Consider the following 20252-nt stretch of genomic DNA (forward strand, 5'->3'; position numbering starts at 1 on the left):
CTTTAAAGTCATTTAGTTAATTTTCTGTTGATAATTTGAACAACATTAATTAAAATTTGTCATATCTATGAAATTATGCATTGACATTTATATAAATCGATTTTTAGCTAATTATATATATCTACATATAATATTCTATCTAAAATCGATTTCTATATTTATTATCATCTATTAATAATTTTCTAAATTATATTAGTTTGAAAGAGCTTGCTCTTAGATACATTAAATAGTATAATTTATTATATATGGAATGTGGACATATGCATACTCCAATTCAATATATAAATTTGTAATTATATAAGTAATTTTAAATTATATATTATATCTCAGATGTGTATTATTTTGAATATAGTGGCTAAAATAATGAAATATGAACTTTTCTGAATTTTTCTCAAATTTTAGAATGACATTAGAAAGTTTTGAAATAATTATTTATTGATAAAACAAATTGACGAGTCTAACCCTAATAAATATAACTCAATTAATTACTTTTGGGAGTCAATTTTACTTATATATATAGATATAGATTATAGATTTGTAACAATTCTATCTCATTCAAATTGAATATTGATCTTTTAATATATAGATCCCTGTATTAATCCAACAAAGAGTGTGTTAACAAATATAAAGATCACAAAGAGAGGGAATGGATAATTTTATCTTCTTCTTTTTTGTAAAAAGGAAGGGTATTTTCTCTAAAGAAAATTCTAAAAAAGTGATTTCAAAAGAATATTGGATCTTTTCTAATCGATCTCTTGTACTTTTACTATCAAAACAAAAGAAATTGTGATACTTTTAAGACGTGTCATTTTTAATATAACACATTAGCCTCATTTTGTTGTAGTGTTATATTTATCTTACTTATCTCCTTTTTCAAAAAATTAGATCAATAAAAATGTACTTACTACATTCTTTTTCTGTTTCACTTTTATTCTTTGTTTGATTTTGTTTGTTACCAATAGAAATATAACCGTGGGTAAATAAAACTTAAGCAAATCGTATTGCACCTATTGCGATCAACCAGAGATAAAATGGGGAATGGGCGTGTGGTAATAATTTCATGTTGATCCGATAAATAAAGTATGTTATAAAGAAATTATAGTAAATTGGATATTTGAGAATCAAATGAAAAACTCACTAAATTTAAAACTAATTTGAATTATTTGATTTATTAGATCTCGAATTTTGATGAACTTCTTATCTTCAGCAATTCATGAAAGAATAGATTGAGAAGTAATCAAAGAATGTAACTACAAGAAAAGATGATGCATGGTGTTATTCCGCTCTTTTTAGTTAGACTCTAGATGGCGCGGAATGTTCAACTGCAGAGAATTTAATAGCAAATGTGAGATTATATATATATATATATATATGGTAAATTTTATGGGAACTAGAGGAGGGAAACCTCTCACTTTAATAGTCAAACCTTTCTCACTAATCATCAAACCTCTCCAACCACAAACCTCCAATTGAAATTTCACCTCAAACAAGCATTCAGTCTAACTCACGAGAAAAAAGAAAAAGAACATAGAAAAAGAAAAGAAGAGAAATAATTCACATAGATACAAACAAAAGAGAGAACAAACTTTCATATAATCAAACCATATATTTCGGCTGACGACCTGCATTTCAAGTGATCAAATCTTTTTTATTTATTTATTGGATGAATCATGTGATTGAATTTTATGAATAGTGCAGCTTGAAATCCACAAATGCAATCTCGTGATAAGAACTAAGCTGATCAAACGAGCATTATCGTGATTTCATTGGAAAAATGAAAATAAAAAAGAAGGAAGAATCAATCAATTTTGTTATTAATCACAAACAATTCATCTTTCTTTTGTCGATTCGTCACTCCTTCAAAGTCAATGGCACCATTTTACGCGTAATATTCGATACCTACCGGTACCACTAACCAGACTCCCGCAACATTCCCTTCGTCTTCTTCTTCTTTGATGAGCTCATCGGCACAACCTCCTCCTGCTTCTGCTCCAGCTCGCTCCGTCGGCTAACATGGCTGACCCATCTCTCGATCTGACCAAGCTCCCAGGTATTACTATCTTCAGCTTCTGCTTCTTGCTGCTGTGGGGGCTTTCTGCTGCGGCGACGGTGTCGGAGGACGATGTGAAGTGCCTCCAGGACATCAAGGCCTCCCTGGGTGACCCACAGGGGAAGCTCGCCTCCTGGGACTTCACCAACACCTCCGTCGGCTCCATCTGCAAGTTCGTCGGCGTCTCCTGCTGGAACGACCGCGAGAACCGGATCCTGAACTTGGAGCTCCGGGGGATGGAGCTCACCGGTCGGATCCCCGACTCCTTGAAGTACTGCGGGAGCGTCCAGGGCTTGGATCTCTCCACCAACGCCCTGTCAGGTCCGATCCCCAGCCAGATTTGCTCTTGGCTGCCCTACTTGGTCAATCTCGATCTCTCCTCGAACAAGCTTTCGGGTTCGATCCCGCCGGAGTTGAATAACTGCAGCTTCCTCAACGGTCTTTCGCTGTCGAACAATGAGCTCTCGGGTACAATCCCTTACGAGTTCACCACGCTGAGCCGGTTGAAGAAGTTCTCCGTCGCTGACAATCACCTCTCCGGCACGATCCCGCCGTTCTTCAGTAGCTTCAATAAGGCCGATTTCGAAGGGAACAGCGGGCTCTGCGGGAAACCACTGGGGAAGTGCGGCGGGCTGAGCAAGAAGAACCTCGTCATCATAATCGCCGCAGGGATTTTCGGGGCGGCAGGTTCGATGCTGCTGGGCTTGGGGCTGTGGTGGTGGTTCCACCTGAGGGCCGTGAGGAAGAAGAGAGGGAGGGCTGGTCGGGCTGATGACAGCATCTGGGCCGAGAAGCTCCAGGCGCACAAGCTCGCCCAGGTCTCGCTGTTCCAGAAGCCGCTCGTGAAGGTCAAATTGGCCGACTTAATGGCAGCGACGAACAACTTCAGTGAGGAGAATGTGATCATCTCGACTCGGACCGGGATCACCTACAAGGCTGTCCTCCCCGACGGGTCCGCCCTTGTGATCAAGAGGCTCAGCACCTGCAGGCTCAGAGAGAAGCAATTCCGGGTCGAAATGAATCGATTGGGACAGCTTCGACACCCAAACTTGACCCCTTTGCTCGGGTTCTGTGTGGTCGAGGATGAGAAGCTCTTGGTCTATAAGCATATGTCAAATGGGACCTTGTACTCCTTGCTGCACTCCGGCGGGGCAATGTTGGACTGGCCCACGAGGTTCCGGATCGGGCTCGGGGCAGCACGGGGCCTTGTGTGGCTCCACCATGGATCTGATCCCCCATTCCTGCACCAGAACGTGTGCTCGAATGTGATCCTCATTGATGAGGATTTTGACGCCCGGATAGTGGATTTCGGGCTGGCGAGGCTCATGACCACCGCTGAGTCCAACGAGAGTAGCTTTGTTAATGGGGACCTGGGCGAGTTCGGGTACATAGCCCCTGAGTATCCGAGCACCATGGTGGCCTCCCTCAAGGGAGATGTCTATGCACTCGGCGTGGTCCTTCTTGAGCTGGTCACAGGGCAGAAGCCAACTGAGGTCACTGGTCTTGAAGAAGGATTTAAGGGTAACTTGGTGGAGTGGATCAGCTTCCTGTCAAGCTCCGACCGATTGAAGGACGGGGTCGATAAGTCCCTGTGGGGCCAGGGCCACGACTCAGAGATCATGCAGTTTCTCAAGATTGCGTGCAATTGTGTAATTTCTCGGCCTAAGGAGAGGTGGTCGATGTACCAGGTTTACCAGTCGATAAAGGGTATGGCGAGGGACATTACAGACCATGATGATGAGTTCCCTCTACTTTTCCATAAGCAGGACAATGAATGAATGGAACAAATGGATGAAAAGCTCTTTGGGCGAAACTGAAAACCCGGTTTGCGAACTTCATTTTTTTTTGTGCTGAGCGGTAAGTCCAAGTGCGGCTCTCATTGTAAATTGTTCGATCTGGATATGTTGTTAGGCCTTGCTTCTGTATGATAAGAAGAAAAATATATCGAAAAAACTGTTTATGTTTATCAGTCTGCTAAACTAAACATTCAGGCGGACGTTCCATTCTTACCCATTGGTCCAAGTGACTTATGATTCGATATGTATGGTGTAGCTGTAGAGACTTGAGACTGCTGATAATCGTGAATATATACAAATTATCGTTCTGGCAATTGAACATTTACTCTTGAGTTGATTGCTCGGGCTCGATCTATTTCTCTGCATCATCCTAGGTTGCTGCCCCCTTAATGATTCTTCAACTCATTGCCTGCATTTTAAATGGACTAAATTAATGTTCTAGCATCTGCTAGCATTCTTCCTGCTTCCGCTTGGCAGCTTGTGATGGCGGAGGCATCCTACATTTCGGATTTCTTATTTGCATCAATCGGGTCATTCCCCGATTGATCACTTATTGAGGCCAGGCATACTGTGGACTCTGTTTTGGTCTCTTATGTTGCTTAAACATGAGCTGCCTGTTGCTTCATCTCAAAGCTCTGGCTCTGCAAGTTCTCTAGTAGTCCTGGACACACGGCTTTTGGCCCACCACACGACACGTGAGTCCCTGATCTTGTTCGGTCAATTTCTCTGTCGAGGCATATTATGCCCTGCCCTCGACGAGTCTTTCAGTATGATTTTGAATCTATTTATCATTTGGCGACCTCATCATGTGGATTTTTTTACAATTACCTGAAAAAATACCCGAAATCATAGGAGCAAAAGTTGCTTTAAAAACATTCTGAGAGAGCACAGAACTTGCACGAGCAGAGAATCTGTCTCCCATGCAACAAAAGAGTGTCTCCCTCTGTGTCTGTCATTTTGAATCTTCAGTTGCTTTAAGACCGAGTCATTGCTCTTCTCCTCGAACCACACGAAGTAGTCATCAAAATCACATAAAGCCAACCAAAAAATGTGAAAGAAAAGGAAATTTGTGAAGAAAGAAGCTGCTTCCCTATGATTTTCACTTTCTTCATAGAGAGTTTTTCGGTGCTATTAAAATGACCTTTCTTGTCTTCTCTGGGCCACTGGATGACCTCCAAGTGATTCGAGGTCCGCCAATATCGAGAACTGATCCGAGTGATACACGGAAGAGGAGTAAGAATTACTTGAGCAAAAAAGCTTGTAGAAACTCTTTATGAGTAGGTTATCTTAAACAGTACGATGATCAAATTGCTTTATGAGTGTCAAAAGAATGTGAATCCTCGCCATCTCTATAAGAAAATTATCAATGTGGTAAAAAATTGAAGGATGATTTTCTTAGACTGTGAAAAATTTTAGGAGAAGCGACTACCTTCTCTGTCAATCTCTGTTTATGGTTTGGAGTTGATTTTCTTGCTTGGTAAATTATATTCTTATTTGATGGATAATTATAATTGGCTTAGTAAACTATTCTCATGGCAATCATCCGTGATAATCTTTACCTTTTAGATATAATTAAACAGTCAAATGGAACTTGCCTGATTGGCGGGGTAATTATTTTCAAGGGGGGGAAATGTTTTGAGAATGAAGCCAACTTTAGCTGATTTATCTGCTGTTGCTTGAGCTATGCTAGCCACTAGAAAAAGAAGCAAAATAATTATAATTAATCCAGAAGAAAATAGTAAAAACCATTGTACTTCTGGGTTTTATTTATTTATTTTTGTTTATGCTGAGGATATTAGCAATTTTGGTCTGTTTCTTCCATGCAAAGTAAGATCGCAATCTCTAATGAATGTCAAGTACAACAAGTGGATAGATTCCTGCAAAAAGATCCAAGCTTTTGAAGCTTTTGGCACGCAGGATACATGTATATTTTTGTGCTAACTCGGGCTGTGCAGGTTTCGCTCGATTAATCCTGGAGATTCCATGAACCCTTAGAGATATACGGAGCGGATAATTACGTCAAAGGCGCTCCGATAACTCCAAGGGGTTTTGAACTTGGAGAATCCGTGAACCCCTAACCACGCACGGAGCGAGTAATCACATTAAATGTGCTCTGATGACTCTGAGGGGTTTCGAATGTGTGATCGGATGAATATTTGAGCTTCTCCCTAACCACTAGGCTAAACCCGGGATCGGGTGGATATTTGAACCTGGCATGCAGAATATGCACATACACACTTGTGTCAGAAAAACGATTAATCGGGCTATTCAAATACAAAAGGATGTCATTATATAATCAACGTTACATGTTAATTGAACCGATGAAACAAAAGATATTAGAACACAGAGTACTTTCAAGACAGCATAACATCGCAAAACCACTTCTTTACATTGAATGATGAAAGCCTAGCACTACCACATTCCTCCATCAATCAAAAAACTTCCGGCTTAAATGTGCGGAGATCACGGCACTTCAACTTAATCACGAGCTGGTTGTGATCCACCAGTGAATTCTTCTTCCGGCGAACTCAGTGAGCAATGCATTTCTGTAACGGTCGATTTAGCTCGCTTCAAGCTCCGGGAGGTTGTCTATACTTCACTGCTCTCCTGCACAGTCAAACATGTATGGAGAAGAGGAATTATACTAGCAACATATGTGTGCAGAAGAGAAATCTTACGACTCCGGGACTGCAATGTAAGTTTTATGTTCTTTCACTAGGAATTCATATTGCAACTACTGCTCGTGTCCTTGATCACACGATGATCTCAGTATACATTCACTGGAACAACCGGAAATCGAAACTTAATATAAAAGTTTTTTGTAAATGAAAAGAAAAGGAACAGTTTTCCTCTTTTCCATTGAAGAGGCTGAAGCTGTTTAAGATGTGACATGCAATTTTGTTTTGATATTAAGAGCCATTTTCCATATAACATGGGGTGGTCCCTCTTTGCGTTCCCCAATATCTTTTTAGCCCCTCATCAAAATAAGAGAAAGATCCATATGTTCAAAGAAGCTTTTGCTAAAGATTGTAACTATCACCATCTCCTATGTATTTCTTTCACGTAATATATGTACTAAAGTAATAATTGTAACTTGATTTTTCCCCATTTTTATGGTGAATTTAAATTATTTGCATAACAGGAAAATTCATGTGTAAGAATGTTTGTGTTAATCATGAGGTGTGCTGCAATTGCACTTTGTGTTTTACATGACTTTACTTGCATTGCAGGGGTTAAAAACTCACTGAAAATATATTGTGGCTAGAGTCAAGTTGACACCTAAATCTCAGCGTAAAGTCTGAATATAGCTCGTGGTATGAGCAAATAAAAAAGAAAAAAGGAAAAATGTATGCATATATCTCGTCAATCTAGGACCGGACCAGCTCGAAGCGAAAAAACTTAATGTACAGTCGAAAAATCACGAGCTTGTACCTGTTGTGGATGGGGTCGGGGCCACTAGGGACTCTTCTCTTGCTGACATAATTGAGGTCCAAATTATCCCAAGTAGAAGGTGATGGCTGGTTCCTTTCTTCTCCTGCAACCACCTTCAAGTACTGTTTGAACAGTTCGGTCGATAAACTTGTCCTTCTTGAGGATGTCGACCTCTCGACAGTCCGGGGAACGTAGCTGACATGGAATACTGCAGACAAGAGGAACCACACGAGACCTAAAAGCACGAGGACCGTGGAAAGGATAGCCCTCAGAGACACCGGTGATCTAGTACGAAGACGGGGATGCTGATGTCCCGAGCATGACAACGTCGATGACCTCTTCATTCTCATGAACACTCTTCCGCAATCATCCGGTGAATGAGATTGCGTTCATCAAAACATGGAAGGCATGAACTGCCTGCATGCTGGAGAAGCTGGGGAAGAGGGTTCTGAGCGGGAGATTATGTCAGATATCAGGAGGAGGGAATGTTAATTGGCGGGTAAGGTGGAGCTCCTTGGGTCCTATTTAAAAGGTTAGAGGGAGACAGAAAAGGGGAAAGTTGGTTACCCTTGTTTTTGCTTTAGATATTCAGGGCCCATGGGGGGAATTTCCCTTTATCTTCTAATTTTCTCTACCTAATGATGAAAAGAAAAAGGTCAATTAGGCCACAGGCAACGAGAAGACGTGGTCCTCGAAGTATGTGTCCGTTACCGGGCAAACCACGGTACCGTGGGGAACAGAGCCGATCTAACTGATAAGGTGACGGTTCAAGACGGACCATCAGCAGCAATATATGCATTCCCTTGCACACTGTACCAAGAATGATTTGAACCTGCTCGGTGAAAAATGCTTTCGATAGCTACGGTGGGTACCACATTACGATGTGCCGAGCTCAGATCAATATGCCACATCGGTTCTCCTATGCAGATGGAGAGCTCGGCCGTGACAATTCATTCCATGGATCCTCGCAATCTGTTTAGGTAACTTTATCGCAGAACAAGTGACATACTGAATTATCTCGGGTATCATTTGAGTGATTCGGTGATTTGTACTTTAGTGAAGATTCGAGCGGATTGAGAGTACACCATGAAAGCTTTGTGCTTGCTTTTTCCCTTTTTTTTCCTCATGAGCTCCATAAGGAGAATGGGGGCCTTGCTAATGCTAGGTCTTAGGTACCTTCTCTCCATTGTTCCCATCAAACTATGGCTTGCATATATAAAAGAGACGTGCCCACATCAAGAAACAAAAGCCCCCTTTGGAGCCTCTCATAATTCAAGCATTTGGTCCCCAAGTGATCATGATCTCAAATATACCACTTTATATCTTCCATTCTTAAAACATTTCGATGTTTCGATTTTGAGGGCACCATTACGAATACCGTAATGGGGATGAGCCCAACTTATGGACCGTAACAATGACTTGGCCATTTTCATTGACATGGCACACCGTATCCTCTTACCTGTGGCATTTTCAAGGAATTTGAACTATTCCGCCAATCTGCCTTGTATTCGTTCATTCTACGTTCAAGACATCATCTGTCGGCTCTCATGATGTTACGATGTTACATAGCTTCACAAGTCATGGACGCCAATAATTTTACAGGTATATAATATATCACAAATTCATCAAACATGCTATATCGAAATAATAGTGCAGGGGATCAACCAATAGCGAACATAGAAGATTTATGTTGTTCCGATAACACGTTTATCTATGTAGTTTTAATCCTTTCATGGATAACTATGATTTAGAAAACAAATAAGCCAATAAGCGTATAAAGCATAGCGATCATCAAGAAAGCAGGCATATGATGAAACATACAGATATCGAATCGATTGGACGAAAGTTTTTCAACTTGGTTCCTAAAATCAACAGAGAATTAATATATTAACAAATAACATCACCGATCCAAAACCATTGACATGTTGATGTCCTCAAAGTTATGAGCTATTTTCGAACATATGAAAACACAAATGTACAAAAGGGAGGAAAAGAGGAAGAAGATTAGATTAGAATGGAAGAGAAATGTGTCATTCCCTAGACAATCCCATGCATCTCCCGAAAAGAGAAGAGAGAGCGCACTTCTGCGGCTGGCCATCGGACTCGGACCGGGAGGAGGAGCTCCGGGGAAGCGACGGCTCGGCGTGAGGCCTTGGGGTGAAGACCTCTTCCGGTGCATTTCCGACGGCTGGCTTGGATGTGTTAATTAGCATGCTGGACCTGCGTTCTGGGACAGCGGTGTCGTTCCAGATCCGACCGGATGAGCCTTGTCTTCTGAAGGAAACTGAAGATCGCTGTAGCGTCGTCATCTCTCTGCTCGAATATTGCCTGCTTCGACCTGACTAAATCGAATTTTGCGAGCCCTAGCTAGAACTATTAATAATTCTTCCTTTCTATATCACAAATTGCAGCCCATGGAGAGTTCTGGGTTGCCAATGTGTTCTAAATTTGTGGGTGCCGCGATGGAGAAAATTGACTTCATGATCGTGAATGGAAGGGGTGATTGGGTGGGTTGAGTTGTAGATAAATCCATTGAAGGAAATCTATTTTTAGTAAGTGAATAACCGAAATTTGTGATTTTGTGGTAGAATGAGTTTAGATTCATGGGAATATCTTATCCGTTTCTTTTTCTTTTTCTTTTTTTTTCAATATGCACTACCTCCTATACGAAAGCCCAATAAGCTCTTGTTGATTTAGATTCGAGCTTAAGTCAGCCTACTTAAGTGATTTTAATAGCATGTTTGCTTTGCAAATGTGATTTTAAAATCACAACTTTAACTTAATTCTACTAACAACAAAACAAAATAACACATACAAAGTCAAAAAGTGGACTCCATTTATACCACTTTTTTTTTACAACAAAACAAAATAACTCATACAAAGTCAAAGGGTGAGCCCCATTTATATCACCATTTTTTAAAATCAAAATCTGATTTTAAAATCATATTTTGAAACCAAACAACAGTGTATTAAATTAAACCAAAGTCCTATAAATTACGGCCCGTTTGATTTCGTAATCTGATTTTTAGATTTTAACTCTAATGTTAACTCTACTCACTACACAACAAAAGTCAACAACATAATTATTACTTTTTCATTTTTCTTCAATTTTTTTAACAATTCAATTCAATTTTTAATAATAAATTCTCTCAACTATTTATTACTTTTTTCACAATTTAGTAATACAATCATTACTTTTTTCAACTATACATTACATTTTCACATTTTTTCTCATAATTCAACATTATAATCATTACAAACCAATTAAAATTTAAACTCAACTCAACTCAACTGTAAAACGAAACACACTAAACTACTCATAATCCAGTCACATTCATCATCAAATACAGTTATCCCCAATATAATCTCCATATTCTTTACTTATCATCTCAAAAAGAATTTATTTTTATTGTGTTTTTATCATGTTAATCATGTAGAAATATGCTAATTTGCGGTAGTCATATCATATTATGTAGGTATGTATGCAGACACATTTAGACACGCTTAATGAAATGAATTAGACGTGTCATGCCCATTTAATTCAGGATTAAGCGTATCGTGTTCGTGTTTAAGAATTTTGATATGTTTATTAATCATGTCGTGTTTGAATTTATGATTTTCTAATACGAACTCGTTTAAAGACAACCTATTTAAACATGACACGACAAATATTGTCACCCCTAGACGGCCATGGTTTACTTTTGAAGATAAACTCCATATGGGGGCCATGCCTCGATAAATTTGGATGAGCACTAGGCAACGACGCCCCAGTCTTATATGTATATACTTTTTCATATTTACAATTTTGTAGACAATTAATCAGATGATGCTGTTTGATCTGTAAACTGTAATGACAACGAACCTTACTATTTTATAGATATTATAGTTTTCTTACTCATTGACATCCTTATCGATTTTTTTTTGTTGAAATTTTTTTCTCATTTTTCCAAAGGTAAAAATAATTTTATCAGTTTATATGTGTCTCTATGTATATATTCCATTTTTCCAAGAACAAATAATAATAGGTGACTTGTTTTGGATATATGAATTAGATTGGGTTTGTATGCGCGACTTTGTCGATTTGCCACTAACGTGACATCTAATTTTTTTTCCTTTTTTTTTTCTTTTCCAAGATAAGTTTATAAAACTTAACATTCATTAAGTTTAAAACTTCGTTTATTTATAGAATGACATGCCATGAGTTAAGCTACAAGATTGGATGGTTAAAAAGCTAGAGTAGAGGGATGAAATTGGCCTTAAATTAGGAGGGTGGTTAACTTCAACTCGATCTCTTTCCAGGTGGTTGGTTAGGTGTTCTGATCATAAAGGAAGTTTTTCTGTGAAAATCATGAAGGAATTTTTTTGGTTACAAAATCATAGAGGGAGTTGATTAATGAAAGATCGAAAAATGGAACACACTATAATGACACGTGTCGTGATACCCGTTTGGTTTTAGGATTAATTTTTAAAATTTTAACTCTAACTTTAACTCTACTCACTCTCACTGCACAACAAAAATCAACAATACAATTATTACTTTTTTTCATTTTTTCAATTTTTTTAATCATTCAATTCAATTTTTAATATTAAATTTTCTCAACTGTTCAATATTTTTTTGTATTTTTTCTTATAATTTAATAACATAATTATTATAACCTAATTAAAATTAAAACTCAACTCAACTTAACTTTAAAATCAAAAGATTTGATGGTGGAGTCCAACGTGAAATGAAAATTTGAGAGATGAGGATGGTCCACCTCCATGGAAAGATTTGCCATTTATTATCATGACTAACTCATATATAATTTTTTTTGACTTGAAAGATCGATGCAATTTCTTCTCGAACCGGCTCAAACAAATCATTTATATCGAACTCGACACAAATAAGAAAATACTTTTCCACCACCTCCTCCTATCTAGTCTTATAGACTAGAACTCAAAAGTCTCGTCCTCTCTTTCCATGTGACCCCATTCTCTTGATATTTTTCGTAAAATTCTGAATAAATATCCCAAATTGTCAAAATCGTTGAAGGGGTCCGACATTAAATTAAATCCATCCTCTATATCTCCGAAGACTTCACCGTAGACCCATCAACTCGGGTCGGGTCCACCTCCTCCTTCCTCTGACACTTCACCCCCCCCACCGCATCAGTAAAGCAAACGCCCGCAGATCTATCAGTATCCGGCGCGAACATCGCCTGAGCAGAGCAGCGGTTGCAGTCGGCCGGCGAGGCGTCGTATCACGGCGCGGTTTCTGCTTCGTAGATTAGATCCCGTCACCGTCGATACGACCAATATCACGGCGGGGGAGAGATAGTAACTGGCCGGCGAGGCGACATTTCCGACCCCGATCATGCCCTTCTCCTCCTACCTCGGCAAGGCCCGCCGCACTGGAGGAGGGGGAGCATGGGCCTCCTCCACCGCCGCGGGCCCAGCGTCCGGCCCGCTCCTCCCTTCCTCCTCGTCCCCTGCCGCCAAGTCCAAGCAGCGCAAGCCCCGCAGGCGCACGGCCCTGGCGAACTTCCTCCTCGCCAACATCTTCACCGTCGCCCTCTCCGTCTCCCTCCTCTTCTTCCTTCTTACTCTCTTTCTCTACGGCGTTCCCCACCCGATCTCCTCCCGCTTCCACCCGAAGCGCCACCCGCTCAGGAAGGTCAGGCCGAAGTCGGCCGCCCACCACAGGCGCGGGAACAACTCTGGCCTTGGTTTCGCCGCCGTGGATATAACCACCAAGGATTTGTACGATAAGATCGAGTTCTTGGACCTCGACGGCGGCCCCTGGAAGCAGGGTTGGAGGGTGAGATATAAGGGGAGCGAGTGGGACGACGAGAAGCTGAAGGTGTTCGTGGTGCCGCACTCGCATAATGACCCGGGTTGGAAGCTCACGGTCGAGGAATACTATGATCGCCAGTCGAGGCATATATTGGATACCATTGTTGAGAGTCTCTCGAAGGTCAGTTTTAGCTTGTATTTGCTTGAATGCATTAGGGAAGTGATAGCTCTGCACTTGCCTGAAGGGCATATCTAAGTTTGCCAAATGCCCGACGAAAGCTGGCCGAACATAGTAAGAGGCGAAAATAGACTGAGTCATGGAAATGGATTTGCTTTCTTGAGATGACACCATTGGATGTGTTATTGCCGTAATGAGCTGCAGCATGAGCACGCTGCTCTAATGCGGATACATGTTTTGTGTTAATTGTCGGCCTTGACTATTCCTGGCTTTCTTGCTTGTGTCCTTTGTATGTGAATGATATGTGATTGAACTGTGATGACACCGCTAATCTTAGTTAAAACTCTTCTGTCCGAGAATGTTTTGGCATTGCTGCCAAGTGTTGGCTGAGATGCTTTCTTATTTTTATGCGAGATCTGGCATTTGGGGATAATGGATGTTCAGATTGAAGGTTTTCTTGTTTTATTTAGAGTATAATGCAGTTTCACATAATGGTTTAGCTGCTTGATGGTGTATGTTTCTTTCATTGATGTTAACTTGAATATCGTTAGATATATTAATTCATGGGTTCAGGTTCCAAGTCAATACATGTGGGGATTTATGTGGTTATAATCAAGAATGGGAAGATCTTGGAAACAGGATCGTCATATAAGATGCAACCCTCTCGTTCTGTTCCTTCGTAACTAAAAGGGTTCTTATTAGATGGGATTTTAATTCTCTTTATGGTAAAATTTAATCATGGCGTTTACAATTTCATTCTCCATTCGCCTTCCTTGATCAGTCATGGACTAGTATCAGTTAATTGAGATTCTTGGGTCGATTTGAACTAGCTCATGACTTATCTAGCCCTTTTATATTGAAATTTGAACCATTTTAATTACATAGGACTTGGTTTTGCCATGGGTATGCTTGAAAGAGCTACGTGGGAAGGACAGGAGGAGCTATTCTGATAGTTCTATTAACTTTTTGTGAAATTTGAATGTGCAGGATTCTAGGCGAAAATTTATTTGGGAAGAGATGTCTTACCTGGAGAGGTGGTGGAGAGATGCCTCGGACATGCAAAAAGAATCCTTTGCGGATTTAGTGAATAATGGGCAATTGGAGATAGTTGGCGGTGGCTGGGTAATGAATGATGAGGTAATTCATGCAATGACCAGTAACTGTAGAGAGTGGGCTCATTTCTATTACGTTCGATGATTCAAAGTTTTGAGTCCTTGTTCTTGATGCAGGCAAACTCACATTTTTATGCCATAATTGAACAGGTATTGCTCGCTCTTTCTTCTCCAGTGTGTTATCCATTCACTAAGGTTGATTTAAAATTACTATTTCTGATCGTTAGATGGTTTTAGTTTTCTTGAAGATAATAAGAGGATCTCAATGTAGCTTGTTTATGGAGTGGACATGAAAGAGTGTATGTTGAGATGAGAAATTAGATTTGGACACCGTTCTTATAAAGACTGATAAATGGATTCAGCAACAAGGTTATTATGGTAGGAATGAGAAGGTCAAAAGATGTAGCAGTATTAGAAGGAATCATCTCAAGTTAATTTGTTGTTAGAGAGTATGCGCAGAATTTCTTATTTCTGTTATGAATTGGTTCATTTCTAAGATGCTTGATGAGAGAAGATCCTTGGAAAATTTTGGGTGTGTGAACAGAGAGGTGTTAAAGTGACAAATCGGAAGGTTTTTGGATTTCTTTATCCCATGCCACTATTATTCAAGCTTGTGTCTTTACTTAAGCTCCACGCTTAATTCATCAAGTTCCTTTTATTTCTAAATTCTCAGATGATAGAAGGTAATATGTGGCTGAATGACACCCTCGGTATCATCCCCAAAAACTCCTGGGCGATAGATCCATTTGGCTACTCCCCAACAATGGCCTACCTTTTACGTCGAATGGGCTTTGAAAACATGCTTATACAGAGAACCCACTATGAGCTCAAGAAGGAGCTTGCCCTCCACAAGAACTTAGAGTACATTTGGCGCCAGAGCTGGGACACTGAAGAATCCACAGACATTTTTGTCCACATGATGCCCTTCTACTCATATGATATCCCCCACACTTGTGGGCCTGAGCCTGCTGTCTGCTGCCAGTTCGATTTTGCTCGAATGCGGGGCTTTATGTATGAGTTGTGTCCTTGGAGAGAGGACCCGGTGGAGACCAACCAAGAAAATGTCGAGGAAAGGGCCATGAAACTGCTAGATCAGTACAGGAAGAAATCGACTCTTTATCGGACTAACACCCTGTTGGTTCCTCTAGGTGATGATTTCCGATACATCAGCATTGATGAGGCCGAAGCCCAGTTCAGGAACTACCAGATGCTGTTTGATTACATCAATTCAAACCCGAGCTTGAATGCGGTGGTTAATTTCGGCACATTAGAAGACTATTTTCGGACTCTTCGCGAGGAGACTGACAGAGTTAACTACTCAATGCCAGGTGAGTTGGGGTCTGGCCTGGTCGGTGGCTTTCCTTCCCTCACTGGGGATTTCTTCACTTATGCCGACAGGCAACAAGACTACTGGAGTGGTTATTATGTCTCGAGGCCCTTCTTCAAGGCCGTGGATCGTGTTCTTGAGCATACTCTCCGTGCCTCTGAGATTTTGATGGGTTTCTTGCTTGGGTATTGTCAGAGGTCTCAGTGTGAGAAGCTGCCTGTAGGATATTCTTACAAGTTGACTGCTGCGAGGAGAAACTTAGCTCTCTTTCAGCATCACGATGGAGTGACAGGGACTGCTAAAGACCATGTGGTCCAGGATTATGGAAGCCGCATGCACACTTCCCTGCAGGACCTACAGATTTTCATGTCCAAAGCCATTGAGGTGCTTCTTGGGATCCGCCACGATAAGTCCGATCAGAGCCCATCCCTGTTCGAGCCTGAGGAGGTGAGGTCCAAGTATGATGCTCATCCGATGCACAGGGTGGTTGCAACCCCTGAGGGCATGGCCCATTCGGTGGTTTTCTTCAATCCCTTGGAGCAAGCGAGAGAGGAGACCGTGATGGTGGTTGTTGACAGGCCCGATATCACGGTATTGGACTCAAACTGGACTTGCATCCAGAGCCAACTCTCCCCCGAGCTTCAGCATGATAAAAGGAATATATTTACGGGCAGGCATAGAGTTCATTGGAAAGTCTCTATTCCTGCAATGGGGGTGCAGACTTATTATATTGCTAATGGTTTCGTAGGTTGTGAGAAGTCTGAACCTTCTAGACTTAAATATTTCTCAGAGTCCGGTAATTTGTCTTGTCCAGTCCCTTATGTTTGCATGAAACTCGAAGGCGAAGATACTGTGAGAATTCAGAACAAGCATCAGACACTGACCTTCGATGTCAAGCATGGGCTATTGCAGAAGGTAACTCAACCAGAAGGATCACTGAACATTATTGGTGAAGAGATAAACATGTATTCCAGCTCAGGGGGTGCCTACCTTTTCTTACCCCTTGGGGATGCAGAACCTATCATCAAAGCTGGCGGGACTTTGCTCGTTTCCGAGGGCCCACTGATGGAAGAGGTCTTCTCATTCCCAAAGACGAAATGGGACAGTTCTCCCATCTCCCTCAGCACTCGTCTCTATAATGTGGAAGATTCCATACAGGGGCTTCTTGTTGAGAAAGAGTACCATGTTGAGCTCTTGGGTCCTGCTTTTAATGACAAGGAGTTGATTGTGAGGTACAAAACAGATGTTGATAGCAAGAGAATCTTCTACACCGATCTGAACGGGTTCCAGATGGCTCGGAGGCAGTACTATGATAAGATCCCACTTCAGGGAAACTACTACCCTATGCCATCACTGGCTTTCATTCAGGGATCCGATGGCCAGCGATTCTATGTGCACTCAAGGCAGTCCTTGGGAGTGACAAGCATCAGAGATGGGTGGCTGGAGATCATGCTTGACCGCAGATTACTACGCGATGATGGGCGGGGTCTAGGGCAGGGGGTCCTTGATAACCGTGCAATGACCACAACGTTCCACCTTCTCTTTGAGTCCAATGTTTCTTCTGGCTCAGACCCAATCTCAAACCCTCGTCCCTTGAGCCCCTCTCTTCTTTCTCATCGTGTCGGGGCCCACTTGAACTACCCGTTACATGCTTTTATTGCAAAGAAGCCTCAGAAGACCTCTGTCCAGCCTCTCTCGAGGACCTTCTCTCCTTTAACTTCTCCCTTACCTTGTGACCTTCACATCGTGACCTTTAAGGTCCCCCGGCCTCTCAAGTATTCTCAGCAGGCAAGCGAGTCTCCACGGTTTGTGCTCATGTTGCAGAGGTTGCATTGGGATTCCTCATACTGTAAGAAGGGGAGATCGGGTTGTTCAGTTATGTCTGATGAGCCGGTGAATCTCTTCAACATATTCAAGAGCCTCTCAGTTCTGAATGCAAGGATGACTTCCTTGAATCTCCTCCACGAGGACCCAGAGATTATGGGGTACGACGAGCAGGTCTCAGAGGTTCAGGATCGGCCTCTGGTGATCTCTCCAATGGAAATTCAGGCTTACAAGCTTGAAGTTAGGCCCCACCAATGATAATATTCCCTTGAATTCATTTTCAAACTCATCATCCCTCAGAGAGACTTATTAATCTGTATCTGCTGCAAGCAGATTGATCACTGAAGCCGACGTGATGGTTCGGCACTGGAGGGTCAGAACATGTTGAAGGGCTGGTCTCGGTACGCATAGATAGATTGCTGATGCCATGCTTATGATGATAGATTCTGATACCTTCATATGTTGTTGGGCAATGTGTTGCAAGGGATCATAGTTCTTTTGAGACCACGAGAAATACCTGACTGTATCTTTCTTCTTTCTGGGGTTTTAACATTTTCTGTTCTACATAGGATGAAGGTTTCTTTTACGTGTATAATGAGTTTGTACCATGACAATTCCTAGTGAAGTCATTTTTGTAGTTTGCAGTAGCAATGTGGAATCTTTCGTCATTTGAATTCTGTTTCAGTTGATTGTATTTCTTCCATATGAGATCGTCCTTTGTCCATAAGGCAAGAAGGAGTGGGACTATCATCTCTTCCATCTCTGCGCGATGACACGATTAATGAAAGGAAAGAAACTGTTGGAGAAAAAGTGGTGATGTGAGAGAAAAAAATGAGGAAGTTTATAAAAAACAAAAGTCCAGTAATCCATTGACTTAAGCTTTTGGGTTGCATATGGGCTTGAGTTCGAATTAAGACCATTTTATTTAAAAAATTTATCCAACTGGTATCAGAGTTCATGGTTATAATCCTAGGCGGCCTTAAGGCCGCCTTAGTGCGGTGTAGTGCGTGTATGCACAGGTCTGTATGACCCGTAGGCTCGAGTGTAAGCGTAACGTGCACCTCGAGCAGGCACCCGTTGTGTCCGATGTCAGGACTTCGAAGTGAGGGCGAGTGTGATTGGTTTAGGTCACGTGGCTCGTGTAAAACGACACGATATCACATGAGGGAGGGATGTTGGAGAAAAAGTGGTGATGTGAGAGGACACAATGTCCCACATCGGTTGAAAAGAAAAAAAATGAGGAAGTTTATAAAAGATAAAGGCCCAGTAATCCATTGGCTTAAACTTTTAGGTTGCATATGAGATTGAATCCGAATTAAGCCCATTTTATTTAAAAAATTTATCCAACAGAAACTATCGACTAACCCAAAAGTAGAATTGTCGGTCCTCAATGAATTCGGTGATTGCCTCTTGTTCTATGCGATGGTCATGGTATCAGAGTACCAAGACAAGTGTACCATGTATCCGGCTTGGTAATAAATGTTTGGACAATTCTTACGTACTCTTCGGGCCACTTTCGAGGATATTATTTTTGGCTGACAGGATTAGCATTAGAGGCTGAAGTCGTGGGTGAATCACTTGATTCTCAAGACAATCGAGCATGGGGCATTTATACCTGTGTTCTCCTTTTTGTTACATCACATAGATATTCAGCGCAAAAAAGAAAAAAATAAAATCACAAACGAATAAAGATAAAAAAAATAAAGAACAAATGAAAACAGGATAACAACATAACATTAGAGAGATTAGATTCTCAGAAAAGGGAAACGCACTTTGAGGAGGGAAATGAGGCGGGACTTGGGAAGCACTCTGCGGTTGAACAAGTGTTCACTATAGACCGGCGGGCCCGAGCTAAGTTAGCGGTTTGACTGAAAATGGAAAGACTTCGTTTTCGATAATAAGGAAAATCAATAAGTCTAGAGTTGAGTTTTGATTTTAATTGAATTGTAATGATTGTGTTATTGAATTATAATAAAAAGTGTGAAAAAGTAATGAATAATTGAGAGAAAGTAATGATTGTGTTGTTGAATTTTAAAAAAAATAATAAATAGTTGAGAGGAAGTAATAATTAGTTGAGAGAAAGTAATAATTAGTTGAGGGAAAGTAATGACTGTGTTGTTAAATTGTGAAAAAAAATAATGAATAGTTGAGTAAAAGTAATGAATGTGTTGTTAAATTGTGAAAAAAAAAGAATAGTTGAGAGAAAGTAATGATTGCGTTGTTGAATTGAAGATAAGTGGAGTAGAGTTAAAATTAAAGTTAAAATCATTTCCTGAAAACAAACAAGGCAAAGTCTCATTAAAGCAGATCGAATTCAGGATCTCTCGACACTACAATTTTTTTTTTCCTAATTTGGAATCTCACAAGGAACGTAGTTATTGACAAATTACCAGAAGGAGTTGTAGAAGTGTATGCATTGGTTCAAATTGTTTGATGTTTATTCCCTTTAAATAAGGTTTGATTGTGAGAGTTTACCTCTTAGTGGGCTAATCCGGCTCGTATTGAATTAGTCGGGACCCACTGAATTTTTAGATATAATGATACCCTTCGAATATATATATATATATATATATATAATATAAGGTTACGTGTCAAGGATATCTATCAGATGCTGCTTGAGGCTCTCGGATATTCGGGTATCGATCGATCGCAAGAAGAAACAAAAGATGGAGCCAAAAAGATTGTATGGAGGTGGTGGTAGTGGTGGTGGGTGGTGTGACAAACGGAAGACACAAATAGAAAATAAAGGAGAGAGTGATAT

The 20252-nt window shown here is 40.8% G+C and overlaps 3 protein-coding genes across 3 annotated transcripts; 2 read left to right on the top strand and 1 right to left on the bottom strand.

Annotated features, from left to right (window-relative positions):
- Positions 1-1817: 1817 nt before the first annotated feature.
- Positions 1818-4165, top strand: LOC116214237 (inactive LRR receptor-like serine/threonine-protein kinase BIR2). Its single transcript, XM_031549607.1, has one exon. The coding sequence runs from the start codon at positions 2014-2016 to the stop codon at positions 3826-3828; it is 1815 nt and encodes a 604-aa protein (XP_031405467.1). The 5' UTR covers positions 1818-2013; the 3' UTR covers positions 3829-4165.
- Positions 4166-6111: 1946 nt separating this feature from the next.
- Positions 6112-7786, bottom strand: LOC116213252. The gene is made up of 2 exons (XM_031548124.1): positions 7279-7786; positions 6112-6453 (listed from the first exon to the last, which is right to left on the bottom strand). Exons 1-2 carry the CDS (start codon positions 7626-7628, stop codon positions 6417-6419), a joined length of 387 nt encoding a protein of 128 aa, XP_031403984.1. The 5' UTR covers positions 7629-7786; the 3' UTR covers positions 6112-6416.
- A 4509-nt stretch (positions 7787-12295) lies between these two features.
- Positions 12296-18175, top strand: LOC116213449 (alpha-mannosidase 2). Its single transcript, XM_031548397.1, has 4 exons — positions 12296-13231; positions 14216-14365; positions 14458-14490; positions 15014-18175. The coding sequence occupies exons 1-4, from the start codon at positions 12632-12634 to the stop codon at positions 17747-17749; spliced, it is 3519 nt and encodes a 1172-aa protein (XP_031404257.1). The 5' UTR covers positions 12296-12631; the 3' UTR covers positions 17750-18175.
- Positions 18176-20252: the final 2077 nt, after the last annotated feature.

The sequence above is a fragment of the Punica granatum genome, chromosome 7 (genome assembly GCF_007655135.1).
Source record: "Punica granatum isolate Tunisia-2019 chromosome 7, ASM765513v2, whole genome shotgun sequence".
NCBI classification, from domain to species: Eukaryota; Viridiplantae; Streptophyta; class Magnoliopsida; order Myrtales; family Lythraceae; genus Punica; species Punica granatum.

Coding starts and splice junctions, on each gene's coding strand:
- LOC116213449 (XM_031548397.1), top strand. CDS start 12,632: ATGCCCTTCTCCTCCTACCTCGGCAAGGCCCGCCGCACTGGAGGAGGG. Junction 13,232..14,215: donor TTGTTGAGAGTCTCTCGAAG/GTCAGTTTTAGC, acceptor TTGAATGTGCAG/GATTCTAGGCGAAAATTTAT. Junction 14,491..15,013: donor TTTATGCCATAATTGAACAG/GTATTGCTCGCT, acceptor CTAAATTCTCAG/ATGATAGAAGGTAATATGTG.
- LOC116213252 (XM_031548124.1), bottom strand. CDS start 7,628: ATGAGAATGAAGAGGTCATCGACGTTGTCATGCTCGGGACATCAGCAT. Junction 6,454..7,278: donor CCCGACCCCATCCACAACAG/GTACAAGCTCGT, acceptor TTGACTGTGCAG/GAGAGCAGTGAAGTATAGAC.
- LOC116214237 (XM_031549607.1), top strand. CDS start 2,014: ATGGCTGACCCATCTCTCGATCTGACCAAGCTCCCAGGTATTACTATC.